The sequence below is a fragment of the Punica granatum genome, chromosome 2, assembly GCF_007655135.1.
Source record: "Punica granatum isolate Tunisia-2019 chromosome 2, ASM765513v2, whole genome shotgun sequence".
NCBI classification, from domain to species: domain Eukaryota; kingdom Viridiplantae; phylum Streptophyta; class Magnoliopsida; order Myrtales; family Lythraceae; genus Punica; species Punica granatum.
In genome coordinates, this window is record NC_045128.1 from 29647525 (window position 1) to 29668893 (window position 21369).

At 38.8% G+C, this 21369-nt stretch overlaps 3 protein-coding genes across 5 annotated transcripts; 1 reads left to right on the forward strand and 2 right to left on the reverse strand.

The window, feature by feature from the left end:
• Positions 1-987: 987 nt before the first annotated feature.
• Positions 988-10767, reverse strand: LOC116195032. 2 transcript variants are annotated; one of them, XM_031523987.1, is made up of 16 exons: positions 10377-10767; positions 9172-9704; positions 8580-8820; positions 8035-8309; positions 6539-6709; positions 5687-6454; positions 5493-5587; positions 5075-5137; positions 4901-4989; positions 4710-4775; positions 4011-4610; positions 3095-3169; positions 2859-2926; positions 2622-2679; positions 2245-2488; positions 988-1919 (listed from the first exon to the last, which is right to left on the reverse strand). In XM_031523987.1, exons 2-16 carry the CDS (start codon positions 9594-9596, stop codon positions 1321-1323), a joined length of 3837 nt encoding a protein of 1278 aa, XP_031379847.1. In that variant the 5' UTR covers positions 9597-9704; positions 10377-10767; the 3' UTR covers positions 988-1320. The 2 variants fall into 2 exon arrangements, with proteins under 2 accessions (XP_031379847.1, XP_031379848.1); XM_031523988.1 differs by having other exon boundaries at positions 9172-9733.
• A 3565-nt stretch (positions 10768-14332) lies between these two features.
• LOC116196733 (ACT domain-containing protein ACR12-like) lies at positions 14333-18886 on the forward strand. Of its 2 annotated transcripts, none has more exons than XM_031526604.1 (10): positions 14333-14760; positions 15833-15887; positions 16135-16257; positions 16550-16644; positions 17393-17477; positions 17599-17658; positions 18078-18133; positions 18206-18311; positions 18392-18460; positions 18599-18886. In XM_031526604.1, the coding sequence occupies exons 1-10, from the start codon at positions 14348-14350 to the stop codon at positions 18659-18661; spliced, it is 1125 nt and encodes a 374-aa protein (XP_031382464.1). In that variant the 5' UTR covers positions 14333-14347; the 3' UTR covers positions 18662-18886. The 2 variants fall into 2 exon arrangements, with proteins under 2 accessions (XP_031382464.1, XP_031382465.1); XM_031526605.1 differs by having other exon boundaries at positions 16138-16257.
• Positions 18778-21286, reverse strand: LOC116196734. The gene is made up of 5 exons (XM_031526606.1): positions 20408-21286; positions 20028-20290; positions 19686-19897; positions 19350-19614; positions 18778-19205 (listed from the first exon to the last, which is right to left on the reverse strand). Exons 2-5 carry the CDS (start codon positions 20286-20288, stop codon positions 18909-18911), a joined length of 1035 nt encoding a protein of 344 aa, XP_031382466.1. The 5' UTR covers positions 20289-20290; positions 20408-21286; the 3' UTR covers positions 18778-18908.
• Between the last annotated feature and the right edge of the window lie 83 nt (positions 21287-21369).

Below are 21369 nucleotides of genomic sequence, written 5' to 3' on the forward strand. Positions count from 1 at the left end.
ACATTCTGTCGAGTTATCAGAATGAGAGTTTGCATATAAGGAAAGGCTAATCTGAAGAGCAATACACGAAACCTGGCGCACAGTCGATATGCATTGAGTAAGAAGAGAACTGTAAAGATCAGAGTCTCGACTGGACCTGAGTACACGGAGTCGCAAGCAATTTGGAAGTCAACCCAAACAAGTCATTTGGAACTCGAAGGCACAAGTGTACTCGAGCCTGATACCCCGTGCCCTCCCACCTCATTGCATCTCCAAATTACTGATACCTTACAACCTGGACAGCTTATCTGCCTCCAACTTCGAAAGCTTATTTTCTTCTCGTGAAATTGCAAATGGACTCATTTGCAAATTATGTAAAAGTTGAGGGGCACCGCCGCAAATATGATAAAATTGCCTTCAGCTGAGCGATTCAGCGAAAGAACCGCTGAATGATTAAGATACACAGCCCAAATGAGAAACTATCAAATATCAATCATTTTGTCCAGCCAACAGTACATAATTGTAAGCTTAAAGAACCTCTGAGCACGACAAATTTACCTGCGACTATTTCAGAGAAAGTCTGTTTCCTCTCTTGTTAAACCAACTTGCTAGTGACCAGAACGTGCTCAGCAGTTGATGGATGATTATGAAGCAAAATAGACAGCAGCATGGTTACCGTATCTGAAATATATGAAAAGCTTGACAAAGTAACAAGTAAACACCCTAGAGAAGAACTAAAAGCACGAATTTTCATAGCTTTATAACTTACCCGGTGAGTCTTCTCGATAAGCCCGTGCTGCGTTCTCCATGTGACTGAATATCAGGACCCAAAAGTTTTGTCAGACTCCAGCCAGACTAACTGGGGAAAAACCCAAACAGCAAACGGGCAATCCCAGAGAGAAACAATGTAAACTAAGCATGAAATGACCGAATAACAAAAATGAGTTCCAATAAGAGCAAATAATCATATCCCAAAGGATTGTCGTTACCGGACTATAACATCAAAGAGAGACAAGAAACAGAGATCAAGATTAAATATATCATCGCATCACTAATCAATACAAGAATCAAGAGTTCAAGAGAGCCAACCACTATGGCAGAAAAGAGATGCTAAACTTTTGAATGTACTTTGTTACAGAGGAAAATCACTCCTATAACATAAACTTCTTTGGGTTTTTCTCCTTCCAAAAACCTTCCCGAACAAAGTATACAAGAAAGAATGGCCATAATTACAGGGTGCTAATTGTAAGGAGCAGGAAACAAATTTCAAATTATATCAACGTTGCTTGTCCCAAGAAACATTTTCTGCAGCTGCTTCTTTTATGGTACACGCTGTCTTCTTCACAGAAATACATCGGACAGATCGTCCATGGGGATCTCAAGACCCGCCGAGTCAATATCCTGTAACCCATCTCCATCGAAGTTAAACCAGCCCGGCACATCTAGGTCGTCAATCGAGTCTATTGGCAGGTCCAGATTTGCAAGTTCGACAGATTCCTTATTCTCCTTAGCTGTATCTGAGCCAACATTACCATTACTGGGCATCGCACCAACAGTCTCTCTTTTCACGTCCGAACTATTGCTAATAAAGCCGTTAACGGATGTGGATAACTGGGCAGTTCTCTGCTTAGGCTTCGCCTTTGTTTTACGCTCACCTTTAGCATTAATCTGACGGCCGGTCTTAGCGTTTTTGGTTTGCGGATCCCGATCTCTGTCTCGTTCTCTATCACTCCTCTTACCCTTTGCTCCACCGGAGAAAGTGTTCCCAAGGCTTGCCGGGATTCTGAGAGAAGGAGGTTTGCCTCCGATGTCATCGAGCAGAACTTCCTTCTTCTTCCCTCTGATCTGTAACGGCCCAGTTTTTGCAATGGTTCCATTAGTTTCACATGTACCATGACCGTTGTTAAGATCATGCCGATCAACTCTGCTGGAGAAGGGCCCTGAAGAACAAGGAAAGGATGAGTCAGCACAATATGGGTTCACGTGTTGGAAATATGGCTCGATGGATTCAACTGAGTTTCAAAATAATAACAGAAATCATTTAGCAAAATAAATTCAATAAACTGAAAAGGAGACTGATACAAAGCAAGGATCCTTGATCAGTTCACCCAGAAAATCGGCATAAATGGGACCAGTTCAAGGTTCTGTAGCCGGTTCAGTTGTACTCGAGCCAGTCAGACAATTCTGGTTTCTAAAACTGTGGTTATAGTTATAGATGAGTTACTCCTGGATAATCCATTTGAGAGAAGTTCAAAAAACTCGAACCTGCTGCTCCACTTTCTGGTTTAGAGTTGGGAGTTGTTTCGGATAACTTAGCACAATCCAGTGACTCTTCCCAACGAGGAGGGGGGGCAGAAAGGGCTTCAATAAATGGAGGCTCACTGAAACAACTCTTGCCTGTCTCTTCGAACTTACGACATCTCACAAGAGCTCTCTTTGTGAAAGCCACAGCAACGTGTTTAGGAACCTTAGGAATCCCATACTTCGAAGCATAAGTTGCTCGAGTGGCCTGCAATTATCATCCAACCATAACTTTGCTATCAATACTATATTCTAAAAGAATATAAGTACTAATAGATGATGAATTTTAAGAATAGTAACATCTCAACAAGATAACAAAAGGTAAGGCGTTCGAAGATGACCAGCTGCTTTTTATAAGCTGCCTCAATGTGTTTGTCCATTGCAATCTGCTCGAGGTCCCTGCAAGTTTCAGAAACAATAATAAATAATAAATACATAATCTATGAAGCAACAGGCTCTGTGCAGTAATTTTATGAATTGTTGTCATATAATTCAAACCCCAACAGATTTACTTCATATCAATCATAAAGAAAGTCTAACATCAACGATAAAACCTCCTAACTATCAAAAAACCCCACCTTCCATCTTTTTGATCTCCTTTCCCAGCTGCAATTAACTGACTTAGACAGGCCCTCTTTGCGTCAATCTGAAATTCAGTTAGCAAGTGAGAGATGCAGCCCCAGATGAATTAAAGGAAGATTGCCGCTGAAGAAATGCTCTTGCAGGCACCTTATGATGGTATTCTCAGATTACATGTCCCAATAAAATAATAATAAAAAAAAGGAATTTAAAGGTTCAGGTTGAGAAATATAACCTTTTGGGTAAGTATTTTATGAAGGTCAGAAATTTCATTGTTGATCGAGTCATCCTCCCCATCTGCCAAATCAGGCTGAAAAAAGCATCCAAAAAGACATAACATCAATTAAAATATAGCTGGAAAAAGATGAAGCGGGAAGCACATGGATAAAGTTACAGGATTTGGAGCCTATCGGATATAACTCAATAGAGGAGGGAAAAGGAGGGAGGAAGACAGGGTGGAGAGACATCGTTAGAACCATCAACAAGTCAATCGGTACTCAAACTTCTCTCAAGATGTCTCTACACTCTCTTCTCTCCACCTTTTCCCACTTATGTCAAATAATTTTCAGCACAAACTTAAATTTCTCTCTCTATCTCCACTTTTCTTGAATAATTTCCCAGCAGAAATAAAGGGCCTGTTTACTTTTAGAGAACTGATTCTTCATTTCCATCTCTATTTTCCACTTTTCTTAATTTATTTCTCCATAGAAAAGTATAAAAGCATGTTTACTAATATTAAGTTAGAAAATTCTTTACTTTGAGATAATTCATCATTCATGGAAATTTTGAATTTAATTTGTAAATAGAAAAGCAAATATAAAAAGAAAGTCAAAAATTGGAAGATAGAAATGGAAAAAATTAGCTAATAGAAAATTGGAGAACTAAAAAACATGCTTTTCTAATTCAGATACAATTATGAATACTGGAAAAGAAAAAAAAATCATTTCTATATAAGTAAATATATTTTTTATAGTTCTCAACTTTTTAGAAAATTTTCTAGGAAAAATGAAAAATTCTCCAGAAGTAAACATGCCCAAAATTTTGCCAGATGCCACCTCAAAAGTTTGTCCGGAAGATGCAAAGAAAGAGAGATGAGAAAGAAACAATGAAGGCAGTTTAAATAATAAAAATTGGGTTCAGAATAGACTTACCACGTTCTCGGGATATAACCCAATACTGTGGAGCTCCAGCAGTACTTTGCTCTCAACAGACATTCTCGCATATTGTTCATCACAAGTATAACCATTCTCAGTTATCTCAGCAAAACCTCCTCCGCTATGGATGAGTTGACCATATCCTCCTCGTAGGATATCGCAGTTGGCCGGACTATGAATGTTTTTGCTCATGACACCATTGCAAGATCTTTCGACACCCAACTGATTGGGAAACTGGGGACCCGGCACAAACTGATAATCATATTCAATATTGTAATTATTCTCTCTCAAGTTTCCATTAATGGGCGGGCAGGAAATGTGATTTTCTCCACTATGGTGGAAAGGATTACTCCCTTCACAGTCACCTCCAACCATAGCTTCATCTTCCACAATAAGAGACGCCAATAGTCTCTGGGTCATTGGAATAACTTTCATCCCTCCAGGGTCCAATCTCCCATATATGTTAATTATGTCATCCTCGACCAAACTTATGGCTCCATCCATTTCTTTCAATGCATGCTGACCTTGACTGTCATCATCTCCTGCTCCGTAAATATGAGTTTGAGACATAGGGTTTTCTTCAAGTTCAAGGTTGCCCTAAGAAAGAAGGAATTGTTAACACTTCCATAGAATGAAACAAAACGGGCAATGAATATTTGAACTTATCCGGACCACTCAATAACTCCAAGTAATTACCTTAAGACTATTGCTGCTGTTAAGTTTCTTGGACAGCTTGTCATGGAACTCCTCCGAGGATTTGATCTAGATCCAAATAAAACCGACTTCAAATAATAGAAGCATTGGACCAATAAAATAACAACTTCCAGGAAGGAAAAGTTCTATTTTCAAATGCGAAATCAACAATCAATTCTTAATTTTGTCAGTACCTGCTGTTCCGAGTAGGAGACGTCCTCTGAGCAGATTGAAGCAAAGACTGGTTCCATTTTCTTCCAGAAATTTCCAATGCAAGCAGAATCTGAGAATGAAACCAAAATCACAATTGATTAGAAATTTCCATCATGTGGTCATCCGACCAAATTAAGACTGCTGCAAAGGCATACAGCTTGCACTAGAAGCAAAACTAGCAGCCGCTAATAGTTCTTCGCGATCATCATCTGATTCACCTGAAAGAGAACAAGAAAGGGAGTGACTGCCGAATCCAGCATTTTAGCAAATAAATAGGTAATTTCCACCTACTCATGAGTAATTCAGTTGCAATCAAATAAGAAAGACAAACAACAAAAATAACATTACTTGCATTACTTCTTCTTTTTTTTTTTCCCTTTTTTGAAAGCAAAATGAAAGAGAAGAAAAATCCCTCAATAAATTATCCCACATGTTGTGCTGAACAAATTAAATTGACACTAACAAAGTTATGAACGAACTCTCTTGCTCACTAAAACTATCACTCATGTAAGAAAATAATTTCTAATCCAAACTTCAGTAACATAAAATACGAAAAGATAAACAGACGTTTACCACTGAAATCTGGGGTACTGCCAGCTGGTGTCTTCCCAGGACGAGTAATAACCTTTCTTTCAGATAATTTCTTCAGAGGAGGTCGTCCCGATTTGCTGAAATTAGCATAAAAATAATTCGTAAATCACTAAATTTTAACCCCAAAAAAAAAATAAACTAATGGAATTAGCAAAAAGAAAAACAGTTTTGACTACCTTCCATTCTTATCAGACCCGGCTCTCATACTTCTGTGTGGCTTAGAGCCTGCAGCATTCTCCAGCTTTTCCCTCGAAGGGGAGCTACTAGCCCGTGCAAATGAGGGCCCCCGACCACTCCTTCCTTCTCTCTGTACAACGTCTCCAATCTCATCCTTGCTCGTCATCCGACTTTTTTTCATTGGTCCTCCAGAAGAACCAACATTTTGGACTGGAACCACGTCTCTTTCATCCACTTCAATACTGCCAGCTCTCTTCTCCTTCGACCTACCTTCATGGCTTTCCCCTGCCCCAGATTCCTCGCTCTCAGATAATCTAGCGGGAGAAGAAACATTGTCAAGTTTCACCTTCAACTGTTGGATTCCACTGGCAAAGTTTCTCGACATGGAAGTCATTTTGGGGCCCAAATCTGAACTGCATCCTTCAGATGAGTTTGGGATCTCATCATTGTTCAAGACAGGAGAAATCACGTTTGCCCTCCGTGTTCTGGATATTTTTTGCGGCCTTTGCCCAACCCATTGGGTCATGGGTGGGGACGAGGACGAACCAGATGGAAGGGGACGTTTCCGATTATTATTGGGGCCACCCATGAAGTGCACTTTTGGAACACTCGGAGACTGTTCCCAAGATTCCAACCCTCCAGAGGCACGAGGAAGACTATTGGGTGAGCTAGCAGCCATTATAGGGCCACTCCTTGGGGCCCTCGAGGCTTTTCCTTTCGTCACTGGAGTGGGATTTTGCATAGCAATGTCCTCCCGCATACTCAATCTGAAAATAAAGATCCTCTCTACTTCAAACAAAGACAAATTAATCATTACATGAGAAGTCAAACCTCAATAAGATTATACATACTTATTATTTCCTTTAGCTAAGGCTCGGTCCTTCGCAGAAGCAGGTGAAAAATCCCTTTGAAGAGAGGCCTTCTCCTGTTCATTCTTGGGAAACCCGCGGATATTTGAGCCTGGAGCCAGCGAGGAACTATCCGACTTATTCATTCCACCACCACCATTCAAAGACCCAGATCTGTACCAATACACCTTTGATGAGGATGTCAAGTCTCAAGATTTTTAGCACAAACAAAACAACTCAGCTCAACAACATACGCATACTAAAAACTTACACGGGACTTATCTCGTCTAGACAGCAAAGCCAAACACTATGGATCTCCAAGAGCTACTAAAAAATCTATATCTATATCTATATCTATATCTATATATATATGTATATATCACATAAAGCGGAGCAGGTGGGCCCGGCTAGATAGCATTCTGAATAAATTTTCTCATACTTTTTATTTTTTTAATAAAAAATATTTTTAAAAATTTTAAAAGATATTTTATGACATTCAACCAAGTAAAAGATATTTTATGACATTATAAAAAACAACTTTTTAATTTTTAAAAGATATTTTGTGAGTAAAACAGAATATTTGCCTCATCTTCTAATAAGATATTGTTGATTACATAATATTTAATTCAATATATCATGAATTTTGAATTTTGAAAAAAATGAATATCTCTATCTATATCTATATATATTTATTATAATATAAAGTGGAGCTGTGGTGGGCCAAGCTAGAATTTTTTATAAGATACTGTTATCATATAATATTTTTGAAACTTTTTTAGAAGATTTATTATCTATATAATATTTGATAATCTTGAACTTTTGTTTAACATAAAAATTTAATATCTGATCACATAAATATTAGTAATAAAGTAAGTATATATTAATATATATTTATATAGCATAAAAATATATATTTCTTCTAATAATATATGGTCGCCGGGCTATCTTTAATATAGGCTTTCACTAAATTTTTAAATTTTAAAATTGAAGGAATACTTTTTATTAGATACTGACATAAAAGGAAATTTTTTAAATTTTATTGAGAAGATTTTATCTACATAATATTTGGTAATATTTAATTTTTTATTTAAAATAAAATTAACATCTAATCAAATCAATATTGACAATGAAATAAATATATATTTATACATATGGTATAACTATATATGTTTACTTATTTTATCGATGACATTTTACTAACATCAGTTATCTAATATAATATTTTTTTATTGATTATTTGTAATAGTTTGAAATAAGCATATGATATAAATAAAATTGATAAAGAAAAGATATTACGATCTACCCCGGGCAACGCACAGGCTTCATGGCTAGTTTAGTAATAAAACTAAGGTCCATCACAATCAGTTTCCAGAAGAACAATCCACTTCCGAAAAGAAAGTCGTAATAACTTCAGTTCCCAGATTTCATGCTGTCAGTAGACATTCCTCTTAGGGAGGCAGTAGACATGATGTATCTACTGTATAGACCCTGATCATTACCTTAAAGTTTGGGCATCAGAAAACTGAAGACTTGTATCATTTTTCACCTTCTGAGTAGCTCTCTTTACTTCTCCATCACCTTCCACTGGTCTAGAGAAAACAGTTCCTATAGACCGTTTCCTCTTCATCTTCTTGTCCCAACTTTCTCCTCCAGCAGGTAGCCTTCCAATCTTTTCTTCCAGGGGATCAGAACCTTCACCACCATCCCTACCCACGTCCCGATCCTTTCCCATGACAAAGGATTGTCTCGTTGGTGTATTTCCTTGGCACTCACCCTGATAAAGCAATTTCAGAGTCACTAAACAGGATATGCTATACAATCCCTTTTTTTGCGCCTGAAAGGAAGCTATAGTATAACAACACCAACCAAGAACAAAATGCAAAGATATCATGTGAGACAACCAAGGTAATATCTAATGAAATTGCAAATGCATTTCGCAATCATTGGTTTGAAAAACTAGTATCAGAATAATTATATGAAGATAGAGAAGAAACATTCTCATGGAATCATGATGTATGATGTGTTATTCTATTTTGCAACTGACCCGAAGTTCGGCGACTGAAGTACGGAATCTCTTATTTAAAGGAGCATTCTTTGCCCTGTCTTCAAGTCTATGGGTTGAAAGGTCAGAAGAATTACGATGCAACTGAGAACCCGTCTTCAAATTTGACCCGCCTGGTCTTTCATTCATCAATGACTCACTCCTTTGCTGCTTTTTGGGGTTTAGAACTTCATGGTACTTGTTCAACTTTTGCAAGGAATCATCCAACCTTTTTACTCTAGTCCTGAGCAAGCACAAGACAGTAATACCAAATTCAATGCAAGTCGCTTAGTCATGCTTCTAAAACTAGGAATGTCTCAGCTTCTGCTTTCAATGGATCCATCCAATTAAGTATCTTCTTTTATGTGAACACTTTGAAGAAGATCAGAGGTTGAATTTCACTGCGTCGTGAAAGTGGGAGTAGGCATTACAACAGAGAATTAATTTGTCCGACTTGATGACATGATTCTTTTTCTTCCCCCTTAGTGGAAGGGTTAATCTAGTTTAGACAAACTGCAAAGACAATTTATCCCAAGGCTGAATCATCAAACATAAACATAAAAAGAACAGCTTTGATGATAACTTATGACACTACCTGGCCTTCATGGAAGCATCAAGTAAACTTGACTTGAACCGCTTCAGTTCCTCCATGGCCACTTGATGGGGAACCTTTGCGTGATTAGCTCCAAAAGAACCATCTTCAGCACTACTTCCTAATGGAACTCCGAGGACCTTCCTCAATTCTCCCGATTTAGGGTATTTCGGGTCCACTATTGGAAAGGGTTCCAGAACCAAACACTGAGATATTGGAGGCAAATCCCCGAGCAATGGGGAACTTCCCCGAGAAAGATTAGAGGCAGAAGAACTAAACATCCTGCCCTCACTACCCTCTCTAAAGCTTCCTGACCTATCGAGACTAGCCCCCGAGTGGTTTCCCCTCTGTACATTTGGGTGGGTCCCACTGAAAGATAACTCATCTGTGCTCGCAGGAGATGATTCAAACCTAACATTTCCCGCCATCACTCATACTAAGTTGCTCCGCATCATGTCTTGAATATGAGCATTCCCGTCAACAGTAACTCCGCAAAGAAGGTTCATCAGTTAGTATGGTCATCAACACTCCACAATCTAGGAAGCCACGAAAACAAAATTAGTCCCTGAAAAACAAAGCAGAGCTACATTTGTGACAAGTAAATATAAACCATTCAGATTCTTCAAACACTGAAGCAAGACAAACCACAAGTCATAAGTAAGCAGTCAGCCCCTTCAGTATATCCGAATGTGAAAGAAGTGTGAGCACTAAAAAAGAACAGACCAATGATTCCAAGAGAGAAAAGAAACAAAACTCCTCCAACGTTTCTACTTTTTTAGCCCAAGTACCTAACTTCACATCAATCACACTTCGGTACAAGTCTCAATTCTCTCTGCCAAAAACAGAGAAAAATCTATGCTTGAACCTTTTGTCACATTCTTCTGATTCCCCACAGACTTCAGGCAACAAAAGAAACAGAAAATCACCCCGAAGTCACTTAAAGAAGTAGCAAAAATCACACTTTGATTGAGCAATTCACTAGTTCAAGCCCCCCAATTCAGACAACGATCGATTGACTCGGCCAACTAAAAGAAGTTCAAAGAAACCCAAGTGCCCAAATCCGAAATCAGATTAAAAAAGAACACGAGCAGGAGCTCGAGTAAAGCCGGCAGCTTCACGGACCAACTAAATTCCAATCAAACCGAACCCAATTCAGCGGTTGAGAGGCGGAATTGAGCAGCACGGAGTTAGGGGCGATTGGAGCATACCTGCATTGATCAATGATGAGGGAGATCGATTGAGCTGAAGGTGAGGGTTTCCCTTTTGGTTAGTTTGCCGGTGCAGAGAAGGAAAATTCAACCAGAGCAAGTAAGCGAAGAAGAAGAGCAATTCGGGCTGGGGGCTGATTGGGCTCTGGGTTGCCGTCGTGGAGATTCGAGCGACCGAGCGACCGCGAGAGAGAGAGAGAGAGAGAGAGAGAGAGGGTCCCACTAAACTTCAGGGGCGTTGAGCAGTAGAGAGAGAGAGAGAGGAGAGAGATGAAATCAGGGCCGTTAATCAGGTCTTGTTTCCTAATATGGATGGGGGTGAGTACCAGACGAGGTCCCTTCGATCTAGGGCCGGGGGGAAGAATTAGAGTTGATCTTTGATCAAAGCTTCGATGCGCCCCTTCTTCTTCCTTTATAACTTCCCCATTGGTTTGACTATGCCTTCACGGGTCAACCCGCAATCATATATATTGGATGGGGACATGGATGTCATTTTCCACCCCTCTCCTGTGTCGATCAATCGATCGATCGAGAGGACTCACTTCGACTTTCTCGAAATCAATGACACCCGCCATCTACTAGGTGTCGCGGAGGGATGTCTAATCGGTTAGTTTTTACTCTTTCACTTAGGAGTTGGCTGAGCGTTTAGAATTCAAATAGGCAAGTGATTGTTTCTGGAGAAGCAGAACGCAAACCTCTGACGAAGCTTGAGACATTAACGATGCTCGAAAATTGAGGTGTTGTGACCTTAATACTCGAAGTGGGTCAGTCGATTGCGAGTTATAGTTTAGGGTCCGAGATAGATCGCGATATAGATTTGCAACATTATTGACTTGCCATATTAAGGGATTTGAACAGTGGATCAACCAAATGGATGATCGTGATTGCTGGCCTAGTACCATATCAAACTCATGATCTTACATTCATGTACAACTCTATCAAGGATCTCCACATCCAAGTAATGGTGGTGTAGCACTTATAAGTCTAATTTACTTTATTCGAGTTCGTCCGTTAAGCGGATGATCTTCTAGCATGTCTTGAGCCAAAGCATTCGAGAGATTCAAGATCATTCCAATTCCCAAGCTCAAACTGAGAGAGAATTTAAATTGAATTTTTATGGAGAATTGATCGCATTATTTTGCTAAAAGTCTGAAATGTTGAACTCTTTATTAATAAGAAAATTTCACTTATCTTCATATTTACATGCCATAATTGCAGGAACTCTTACGCTGGTTGTCGTATTTATTATGTAACTTCATACTTGATTTTTTAGAAAATCCAGAATGCGAATGAGTATTACGATATTGATGAACGAAAATATGTGTTCAGTTGAGGTCAATGGATTGGACAAGTCGTCAAAGTACAAATACTCAATATTGCCCAAGCACGTTGCTGAGTCTCAATCCCGCGTGACGACCCGAACCACTAGTTATTTACATCTCCTGCAACAATGTTTGGGATGCATTTGTGAATTCAAAATATTTTAGGATGAGTAAGTTAAACTGAAATAGGACTTCCTCCAAGTGAGTGACAACCCAACCTTTCCAAGCTTATACTAACTAAGCTTTGTTTGGTAAATTTTTTTGCTTCACTTCACTTTAACTCTACTTATCTTCAATTCAACAATATCATTATTACTTTTTCTCATTTTTTTTCAATTTTTTTATCTTATCTACCATTCAATTCAATTTTTAAGGTTTTGTTTGGTAATAGAGTAATTCTTTTTACTCTACTCCACTTAACTTTACTTATCTTCAATTCAATAATATAATTATTACTTTTATATTTTTTTCAAATTTTTTTATGTTAACTACCATTCAATTCAATTTTTAATACTAAATTCCTTTCAACTATTCATTATTTTTTTTACAATTCAACAGCACAATCATTACTTTCTCTCAACTATTCATTACTTTTTCCCTTTTTTTTTCATAATTCAATAACATTATCATTACAATCCTAATTATATATATATATATATTTATTTATTTATATATAGTTAGAATGAAGTGGGGTTAAACCCCACTCCATTTGTGAACATAGCCTAACTAGCTGAAACTTGAGACGGCCCAGTTGGTTGATCCCATCCAATCTATTCAGTATGTGTGTTGATATTGTCCTGATAAAAAAAGAAAAATTAATAAATTAGTAAAAATCCTCATAACTAACCAAAAACTAGAGGGGGAAAAGAAGCAAAGTAGAAATTGTAAATTCCAAATTAATTCTAGCTAGAATTTCTATTACAGATCGAGGGCATTGTTCAATAAAAGTTGTTGTTCAATTAACTTCAAAGTGTAAAATTTCGACAAAAATTAACCCCTAGCAATTGATTGATGCAAATAGTGAAAAAATATTATCTATATATTGTGAGGAGTGTACGAGGATGTACGCTCCTATCCTTGCTAACATGTCCTTTTTTATCGATGGATAAGATGGATAGCCCACCCATAACATGATTGGTTCATTCTTATGTGCGCTCACGAATGTACTTGTTGAGTCCTAAACTCATGCTTGCTCTCATGTTCTTGGTGGAGACACAGCCATAAAACATTGTTTGAATCATAAATTTTGATTGATCTCGATCAAAAATAAAATTTTGAATTGATACAAAAATTCTTCAAAATATTCGAATTGAGCAGTTTCCCCTTTATTATTCTTAGAATTACATGTGATATCATTGCGAGCAACCAATATGATTATTCATTAAAATTTTAAAAGAATTTTGGTTTTAGAATTTTAATGAATAATCATATGTTAGTTGTTCGCAATGGTTTTAAGAAGTTAAATTTCAAAAAAAAAATACTGGTTTTTGTTTTTGCCAGTTTTGTTAAGCAAAAAATGAGTAGGAGGCTCAAATAATGAAATAAAGGGAGTGAAGATATATTTTCTAAAAGTTCAAGATGCGAACTAAACCATGCAAAATTATCTGATCTTATAAAGAATCGTCTATTGATGTGTCAAAAATAACCTCGTTCATTATTCATGACATAGAATGATAAAATTTATTCTTGTATCTAGACGGGTTGTGCTCTATGTTTCATTTTTTTGGTGCTCTATGTTTCACTAAATGTTCAATTCAATCCTTTTCTTTTTACAATTTCGTTTTTTACGTATTGATAATTGTTTTATTTCGTCATTTCCTCTATCAAACTGTTAATATCGTTGAAGTGACAAATAATTTCGTGACACATGTATCTATGCATAAGTGCCAGTTTTAGAATACATATTTTTTCTTTCAAACTAATAAAAATAAAAATAAAAATAAAAATGATTGTTGAAAATAATATAGATAAACTATTGTGAGGGGAAAAATGATTGAGGTGGCTGGTTGTCAACCACCGCTGCCACCGACGGGATTGCCGGTAACTTGACCACCGGTGACCTCAGAAGAAGCTAGCGAGCCACCACAGCCACTAACTGTCGACAACTTTACCTAAGGTGGTGGCGGCGGTGGTTTTAAGGGTGAGCTACCACTGCCTCTTTTCTCTTTCCTCCCTTTCCCTCTCTCTCTCTCTCTCTCTCTCTCTCTCTCTCTCTGAAGAGCGAGACAGAAATAGATTTTGGTGGTGGCTCACCTCCAAGTCACTTTCGCCTACTAGGTCATTATCGGCCAGAAAGGTTGTCCTCTGCTCCCTCAGTGGCTTGCCTTTTTTTCCTTTAATTTTCAATATTATATTTTTATACATAGGTCAATATGTTAATGATCGACACTTTAAAAAAATATAAACCAGTCTGATTGAAAAAAGAATCTGATAAAAAGGATAATCATAATATAAATGACAAGACTAAAGATAATACTTTTTACCTATCTAGATGAATAAACGGCGAGCATGGCCCATCAGTGGCACACTGGCATCAACCATGATTATCTATTACTGCAACTTCGGCGTGAATTGCGACCCCAACGGTCGATAATCGATATATGATCTCCGAAACGATTAAGGTCATGATCAATCATTAATCAGACGGTCATGGCTTTAAGGCCACTCGGAAAATTCCCCGTGCTGCGGTATTTCCGAAAGGAGACTTCGCCGCTCGAAAGAGTCAAGCAGAGTAGGAAACTGGTCAGCGTCATCACACGTCACTGTCAGCCTATCACCACCTTCCTCTATAAAAGAATCACTCTCTCTCTCTCTCTCTTTCGCACACTGCCACTTCTCCTACATCACATCACCGCCAGCCACAGAGAGAGAGGAGACGACGAGCTCTGCGATTTGGTTGCAATGGCTTCGATGAGCGCCATCCTCTCCTCTTCGCGCGCTCTCCACCGATCTCCGGCGGCCTTCGGTTCGGCTTCCAGGCTCTCGCCGTTTCTGGAACCGTCCAGGACGCTCCCGCTCCAATTCAAGTTCCCGGAGCTGGGAATCACCTCCCCGAGGAAGAGGTAAGGACAGTGCTTCTGCCGCTTGTGTTTTCTGTTTGCTTGCTGCTATGATCGTTAGCTAAAATAGTTGACGAGATCAATCTGCACTCGAAATTGAGTGGATGTTCCGGTGGTGAATTGCATACGAAATGAACTGTGCTGTTCGGTTGCGATGATGATGGTTATGAAATGCACATAACCTGAAGTAATCTCTCGATCGCCTCGCTGGAATTTGGCCTGCAAGTTCAGATCATCATTTTTTGTAGGAAAGGAGCGAGACGATTCCTCATGTGGAGTTTGCTGGCGAAGCTTGATCTTATCGAGATAGATAACCTAATTTCCTAACTTTTGGAATTAGGAGTCTAGGAGATGGTAACTGTGAGTAGAGAGCAGTCGGTCAGGTCATTTCAGTCGGAATTGAGTAAGAACAGAAGCACTTTTTTATGCTAATTTGGTTGCTGAGGTTATTGGATTCAGTTAAATTATCGGTTGTAGGAGTTATACTAAGAAATCATGAAGGAGGAGGAAGCGCCTTGAGTTGCCTATGTTCTCTTTAGGTACCTGAAACGATCAATTTTATTGAGTAGGAGTCTATTCCAAAGTCAACGCAGTGATCATTTCTTTGGATGTAATGTTAGAGAGATAACATCTTTTTTTTTTTTGGCTGAAATAGACGGAAAACATCATTGGTGAAAGAGGAGCGTTCCAATTGCTTTGATTTTACTTGATGTTGGAAAAAAGAAGCAGTAGGTTTTTCTTGTTTCCTTTTAATTTTATTATCATAATCATATTCATCTGTCTAAGTCCAGTCCTAGAAGAAGGAAGCAACAATAAGAAAATCAGACATGTAAAATGATTATTTATACTTCATACTACAGGAAATACAAGCATCCGTGATCTTAACATAAAGATGAAGCTGTTATATAGGAGTTGAGATTGTTATGAAAATAGGATTTGATTGATGTGATAATTCCTTTGTCTGTCCTATAAGTTTTATTACAATACTTGTTGCAAATTTTTTGTGAGTTTAATTGTCCACTGATAAATTTTTTATGGATCATTGCTGCTTAACACTGCTAGGATTGTTGTGTAGGGCTGTCATTTGTGAATCAACCAATGACGTAAATGCTTTGCATTCAGCTTCACTGGTAAGTGGCATCTTTTGACACCTTTTTCCCTTGCATTGGAAGAGAAAAGATGATGAGTTTCTCAGTTGCTTGGATGTATGAAAATTGAGTTATTTGTCCTTGTTGACTTGCATATTTGCCTGCAAATTCTTCATGTTAATTGGTATCTAGAATTCAGGTTAAAATTTCTGTGTCTTGGCTAGTATGATATCTCTTTGCTTCTTGTCTGCGAAATGTGATGCTAACGGAAGGTTTTATTTATTTGTAGCAGTCTGACTACGATGCTGACTCTGTACCTATGCCAGTGGTGCATATAGATCAGGATTCAGATCCAAATGCAACCATTGTGCAACTCAGCTTTGGGGATCGCCTTGGAGCTCTAATTGACACTGTAATATATGTCTGCTAATAGAAAATATGTTCCATTTCTCTTCTAGAGATAATATCTTTCATGCTCCAGAGTGCTTTGTTATTCTCTAGTGTAGACATTGAACTGAACTAAGATGTGCAAGTATTAGCTGAACATGCATGAATCTAGAGTTAGCATAGGTAAAAATATGGCATGTTTTATGATTTTGAGCTGGACCTTTTTTATTTTTTTGAGCTGAGCTTATTTCCTTTCCTGTTATTTGGATGTTTCTAGAAGATTGAACTCTGTTAATTATAGATTGTATATGTGGCAGATGAAAGCATTGAAGCAGTTGGGATTGGATGTCTTGAAGGGAACTGTGACCACTGAGGGACCGGTTAAACAAACAAAATTTTTCATTACAAGATTGTGAGTAATATCTTCTGATATACCTTATAAATTCTGTAGGTTTTCCTTAGAGCAGAATATAATGGATCTTTTTGTCCATGCACTTGCATTTTGGAGTCCTGCATTGTCTTTTTAGTTACAGGAGAATATTTCTCTTCCTAAATTATTTCTTGTTATTGGAAATTTTTGGCCTGCTATAGACTTGCTTATTTTGGTCATAAAGTTTGTTATGTTATAGAGATAATAGTGATTGATCCGTAAGAATATCTAGTCTAAACTCTATAATTAAATTTATTCTCGTGTGCCATTCCCTTTATGTTAGATTGAGTCGGTTTCCTTGTTATGGAATGCAGAATTATCATTCTTATATCAAAGGGGCATATATGTACTGAAAGGGGGAGAAGAAGTTACTGATTCCACAGAATGATAGTAGTGATGAATACCTTTTGAGTATTTTTTTTTTTTGGCTGAATGTTTGATCATGTTATTTTAATTATAGAATAAGTCATATAATTTCCTTTAGAATTACAGTAAAACCTTTTGAGGGTGCATCTTGGCTGAACGATTCATAATTTTCATGTATAGTAAGTCAAATATTTTCCTTAAGTTTTTCGAAAAGGTGTTAATTGCCTGAAACTAGTTCACATATTTTCTGATTTTGAAAGTAAACATGAAAGGTTGCAAAGGAAGCATGCAATGTCTTATTTTGCTAAGAGTGGTAAGTTTTGCTTTTAGTGACCTTTAATTTTATGCTCATTTTTGGATATAGAGACACCGGGCGCAAAGTTGAGGAGTTTGATATGTTAGAGAGGATCCGTCTGACAATAATAAACAATCTTTTGAAGTATCATCCAGTAAGTATGGGTATTATGTTCCAGAGTAGTCGAGTAACTAGGTTTTACTTCCAACTGTTGCCAAATGTACAAGTTATAGCTGATTGTCTTTTCCTATACTTTTGTCCTTTTTGACATGCAGGAATCTAGTACCCAACTTGCTATGGGTGAGGCATTTGGAGTTATGGCTCCAGAAAAAAAAGTAATGTATCCAAAATATTTTAATGAAAATGTTATTCGTGTCTTTGGCTTTTCAATTCCCTTTTCTGATCTTCTACATCAGGTGATGGCTTTAGCCAACCGCAAAGTTTGATTTTGATATATTTTGCTTAAACATCATCCACTAATGGTACCTTCCAATTATAACTGGAGTAGAATCAGTGGCAGTCTTCAGTGATGGACATTTGATTGATTTTATGCATATCATTTCCTGTATGCCTCGAAGCCTAAGAAACCATGTTTACGTAAATATTGGATTCTTTATTTTATTTTATAGATTATTTGGGCTCTGATAGTAAGGCAGGAAGGAGATTCTTCTCAGGAAAAAAAGAACTTGCAACTCACAGTTCACTGCCTTTAGTTTGAGACTGAGAATATTGGTTTTGTTTTGTCTTAAAACAGCTCGATGTTGATATTGCAACTCACATACATGTCAAGGATGATGGGCCAAAGAGGAGGTAATAACTGCTTTATTGGTTTATATTTGATCTTTTCTCGAATCACTCCTCACTAAATCTCATATTTTCCAGCTTGCTTTACATAGAGACAGCAGATCGCCCAGGATTGCTAGTAGAAATCATAAAAATGATTTCTGATGTCAATATTGATGTGGAATCAGCAGAGATTGATACCGAGGTACTCCCTCCCTCTCTCTGATGGTTGCTTTTTACCTGTTGATACTTTGTGATCATTGATCTTTGTTCCATACTGTACAGGGTTTGATAGCCAAAGATAAGTTTCACGTGAGCTACAGGGGCGCTGCCGTGAACAGTTCGTTATCTCAGGTATCCGTTTACCCTCAAGGCTTCTGTACTGCTTTTAATGACTGATGCTTCTGCTCATTGAAGCTTTTGTGGTTGAATCTCGGTGAGGTTCTTCCTCTTAATAGAGGCTTTGATATGATTCCTAATCTGAACTGGCAGCTGTTGGTCAATAGCCTGCGTTATTACCTCCGAAGGCCCGAAACCGACATCAACAGCTACTAGGACCTGCAGGGGAACAACCTATTGAGTGTAAAACTCCGATATACGGCTAATAAGTGTACTGTATCTTCAGTTAGCTATGTTGTGTGTCCAATAGATTCAGATAACAGGCACTAAAGTTCACCAACTTACTCGACCGAAAATGAAATGGCTCGTCATTTAGCAATATCGAGTCTTCTCTCTATAAGATACAAGAAAAAAAGGGAAATGAATGAGCTCTCATCTAAAGTGTGCTTGCCAATCCCTCAATTTACTTCTGTCCTTCTACTAGTGACCTGACCACAGCTTCACTTTTTCCCTCGGCTATCGGGAATAGATGCCCGGCACTGGGGATTTCATGATAGTGGATCCATGGGAGTTTCTGGGCTATTAACCGCTGCAAGGAGACTGGCATGACCTTGTCGTCATCTCCCTGCCATAGATGGACGGAGCCTGCATTATCAGGGAAAGGGTTCTCGAGATCCATGGGACTGAACTCCCAATGTCCAAACCCAACCATCATGTCTCGGTGAATTGACTCGAATTCTCCTTGCTGCCTCACCTGTGGCTGTGAGACAAATAATTACTGTTAGATTACGAAAGCTGTTCATCTGTAAGCCAGTTAAATCGAGTACTGAAATAAGCTCCCAAAAAAGTGTGTAGCATCCCGTATAAATTTCACTATAGTGTGGCAGCAAAGACTTGGACATACCCTGTATGTCTCTCGCCCAGCGACCTTGCGAATGAGCTCGATATCTTGATGGGAGAAGATAGCGGGATTGTTGCGGGCTGTGACACTTGAGCTTGGGAACCATCTTTGGGTGTTCCACCAGTAGGTGAGCCACGGGAAGTAGTGTGCCACCCTGACAGCCCACTGGTCCTGCTTGGGTTGCCTATGGTATTCCATGGCCGAGTCGTCTGGAAAGCCTGCCCACCAGTAGTTCACCACTGGAGCCAACAAAGCCGCCCCAGCTAGCCTGTAACCACGATCCTTGCTGAGGACGAATTCACATACTTACAAGCACGTAAGGTGTTTTTCTACACATACCTATGAGGAATATACTTGAGGCATCCCCAAACAGCCTGACCTCCCATGGAATGCCCAATAACATAAAACTTCAACCCCAGCCCCAAGCTGTCGGCGAGCTCTTCCACATCTAATGCTAAGCTCTTCGGTGTTCTCCTTGGGTCAGGATCACTTTCTCCATATCCCGGTCTGTCGAAGGACACGATGTACAGACCGAGTTCTTCAATCACTTCCTACACAATGATCAAGGGTTCAAACTGAAGTAGTTAATTTCTCTGTTACTAAAAAGTCCAACATATATACAATGAAAGAGTTTTTGATTTTTCCTAGTTTCCGGGATTCCTGCGATCAGCAGATCCTTACCGGGGAAAGATTTTTCGCTATGGTTGCATGCCTGCAGGAATCAAAAGCATGACCAAAGATGATCTTGCGAGTGGCCATGTCCTTTGGCACCCCAAACTCACTGTAGGCCAGATGTCTGCCGTCTCTGAGCCTTATCCTCGGGGCCGTGACTGGTGGACCGCCGGTAGAGCGACAGACTTTAGGCGGAGGGGGGCGGAGGACACTCTGGTAAGCCCATGCCAGCGCCACTATCAGCAAGACAGCTATAAGTCCCCTCGACATCCCTGAGAAAATCGAGAACTGCGATCACATTACAAAAAATGGAACAAACACATAGAGCCAAAAACCAAAGCAGAGGAATCAATGTACATTTGAAGAAATTAATGAATCATCACAAGAACCTGAGAGGAATCAGATGATCAGTCGAAGGCAGAAGCTGAGTCCCTTTTTTCCGAGGATTCCCCCAATCAAACCACAGCTCTTGGGATTGGGACACACTTCTCTCTGTCAATTTACATATATATGTGCATGTATGTATGTGTGTATGGGAGGATTGATGAATGATGATGAACGATGGGAAGTGATGACATGCACATAAACTCATCTGCCAGTAGAATCTTCCATGGAAGAGAAGAGGCTTAAATGAAGCAACCTACTACTCACTATCCCAGCAAGAAATCGTTTACAATGAATTTCATTAGATCTCACCAAATAAATAATCAATTCCAGGAAAAAAAATTATTTACTTCCTCTGTCAATGGAGTAATTAGGAAGTGGGTGAACTCCTTAATGCATGTAATCAAATCTTGCAAGTAAAAAAAATATAAATTTTAAAAATAAAAAGAAAGAGAGAAAGGGCCCCACTCCCACCATGGATGTCTCTCGTCTCTCAATTCACAAGATGCCCAGAAAAACAGCAGCTCCAATACATCCCCAAGATTTGAGGGTCCACTGCCACCTGAACCTCTGCACTGCAGCAAGGCAGATCTAACAAAGCAAACCTAATACAATGTGTTCATCTGTTTGCTCACGTTTTCGCGGTCTTTTCCGGATTCCGTCACAGCCCGACTTCGAGTTCGAGGTCCCGTTTTATGGGAATTTAGGCCCTCTCTGGCTTCTGGAAGTTATATAACATATATTGGCGGGGGTACCGGTCGACACGTCCATGAGCCTTGCAATGTGGGACATGCTGTTTAGGTGTGCGCCAAGTATGGTGTTGATAGATAAGATTGCTCCACAACTTAAGTCTTTTTTAATAAATAAGAAGTAGGCATTTCAGATCAAGACAGGGATGGTTTTACTATTATTCCAAATCGACCAACTATCGTCCCTAACTTGTGGAATTTGATTAAGTGGAAGGTAA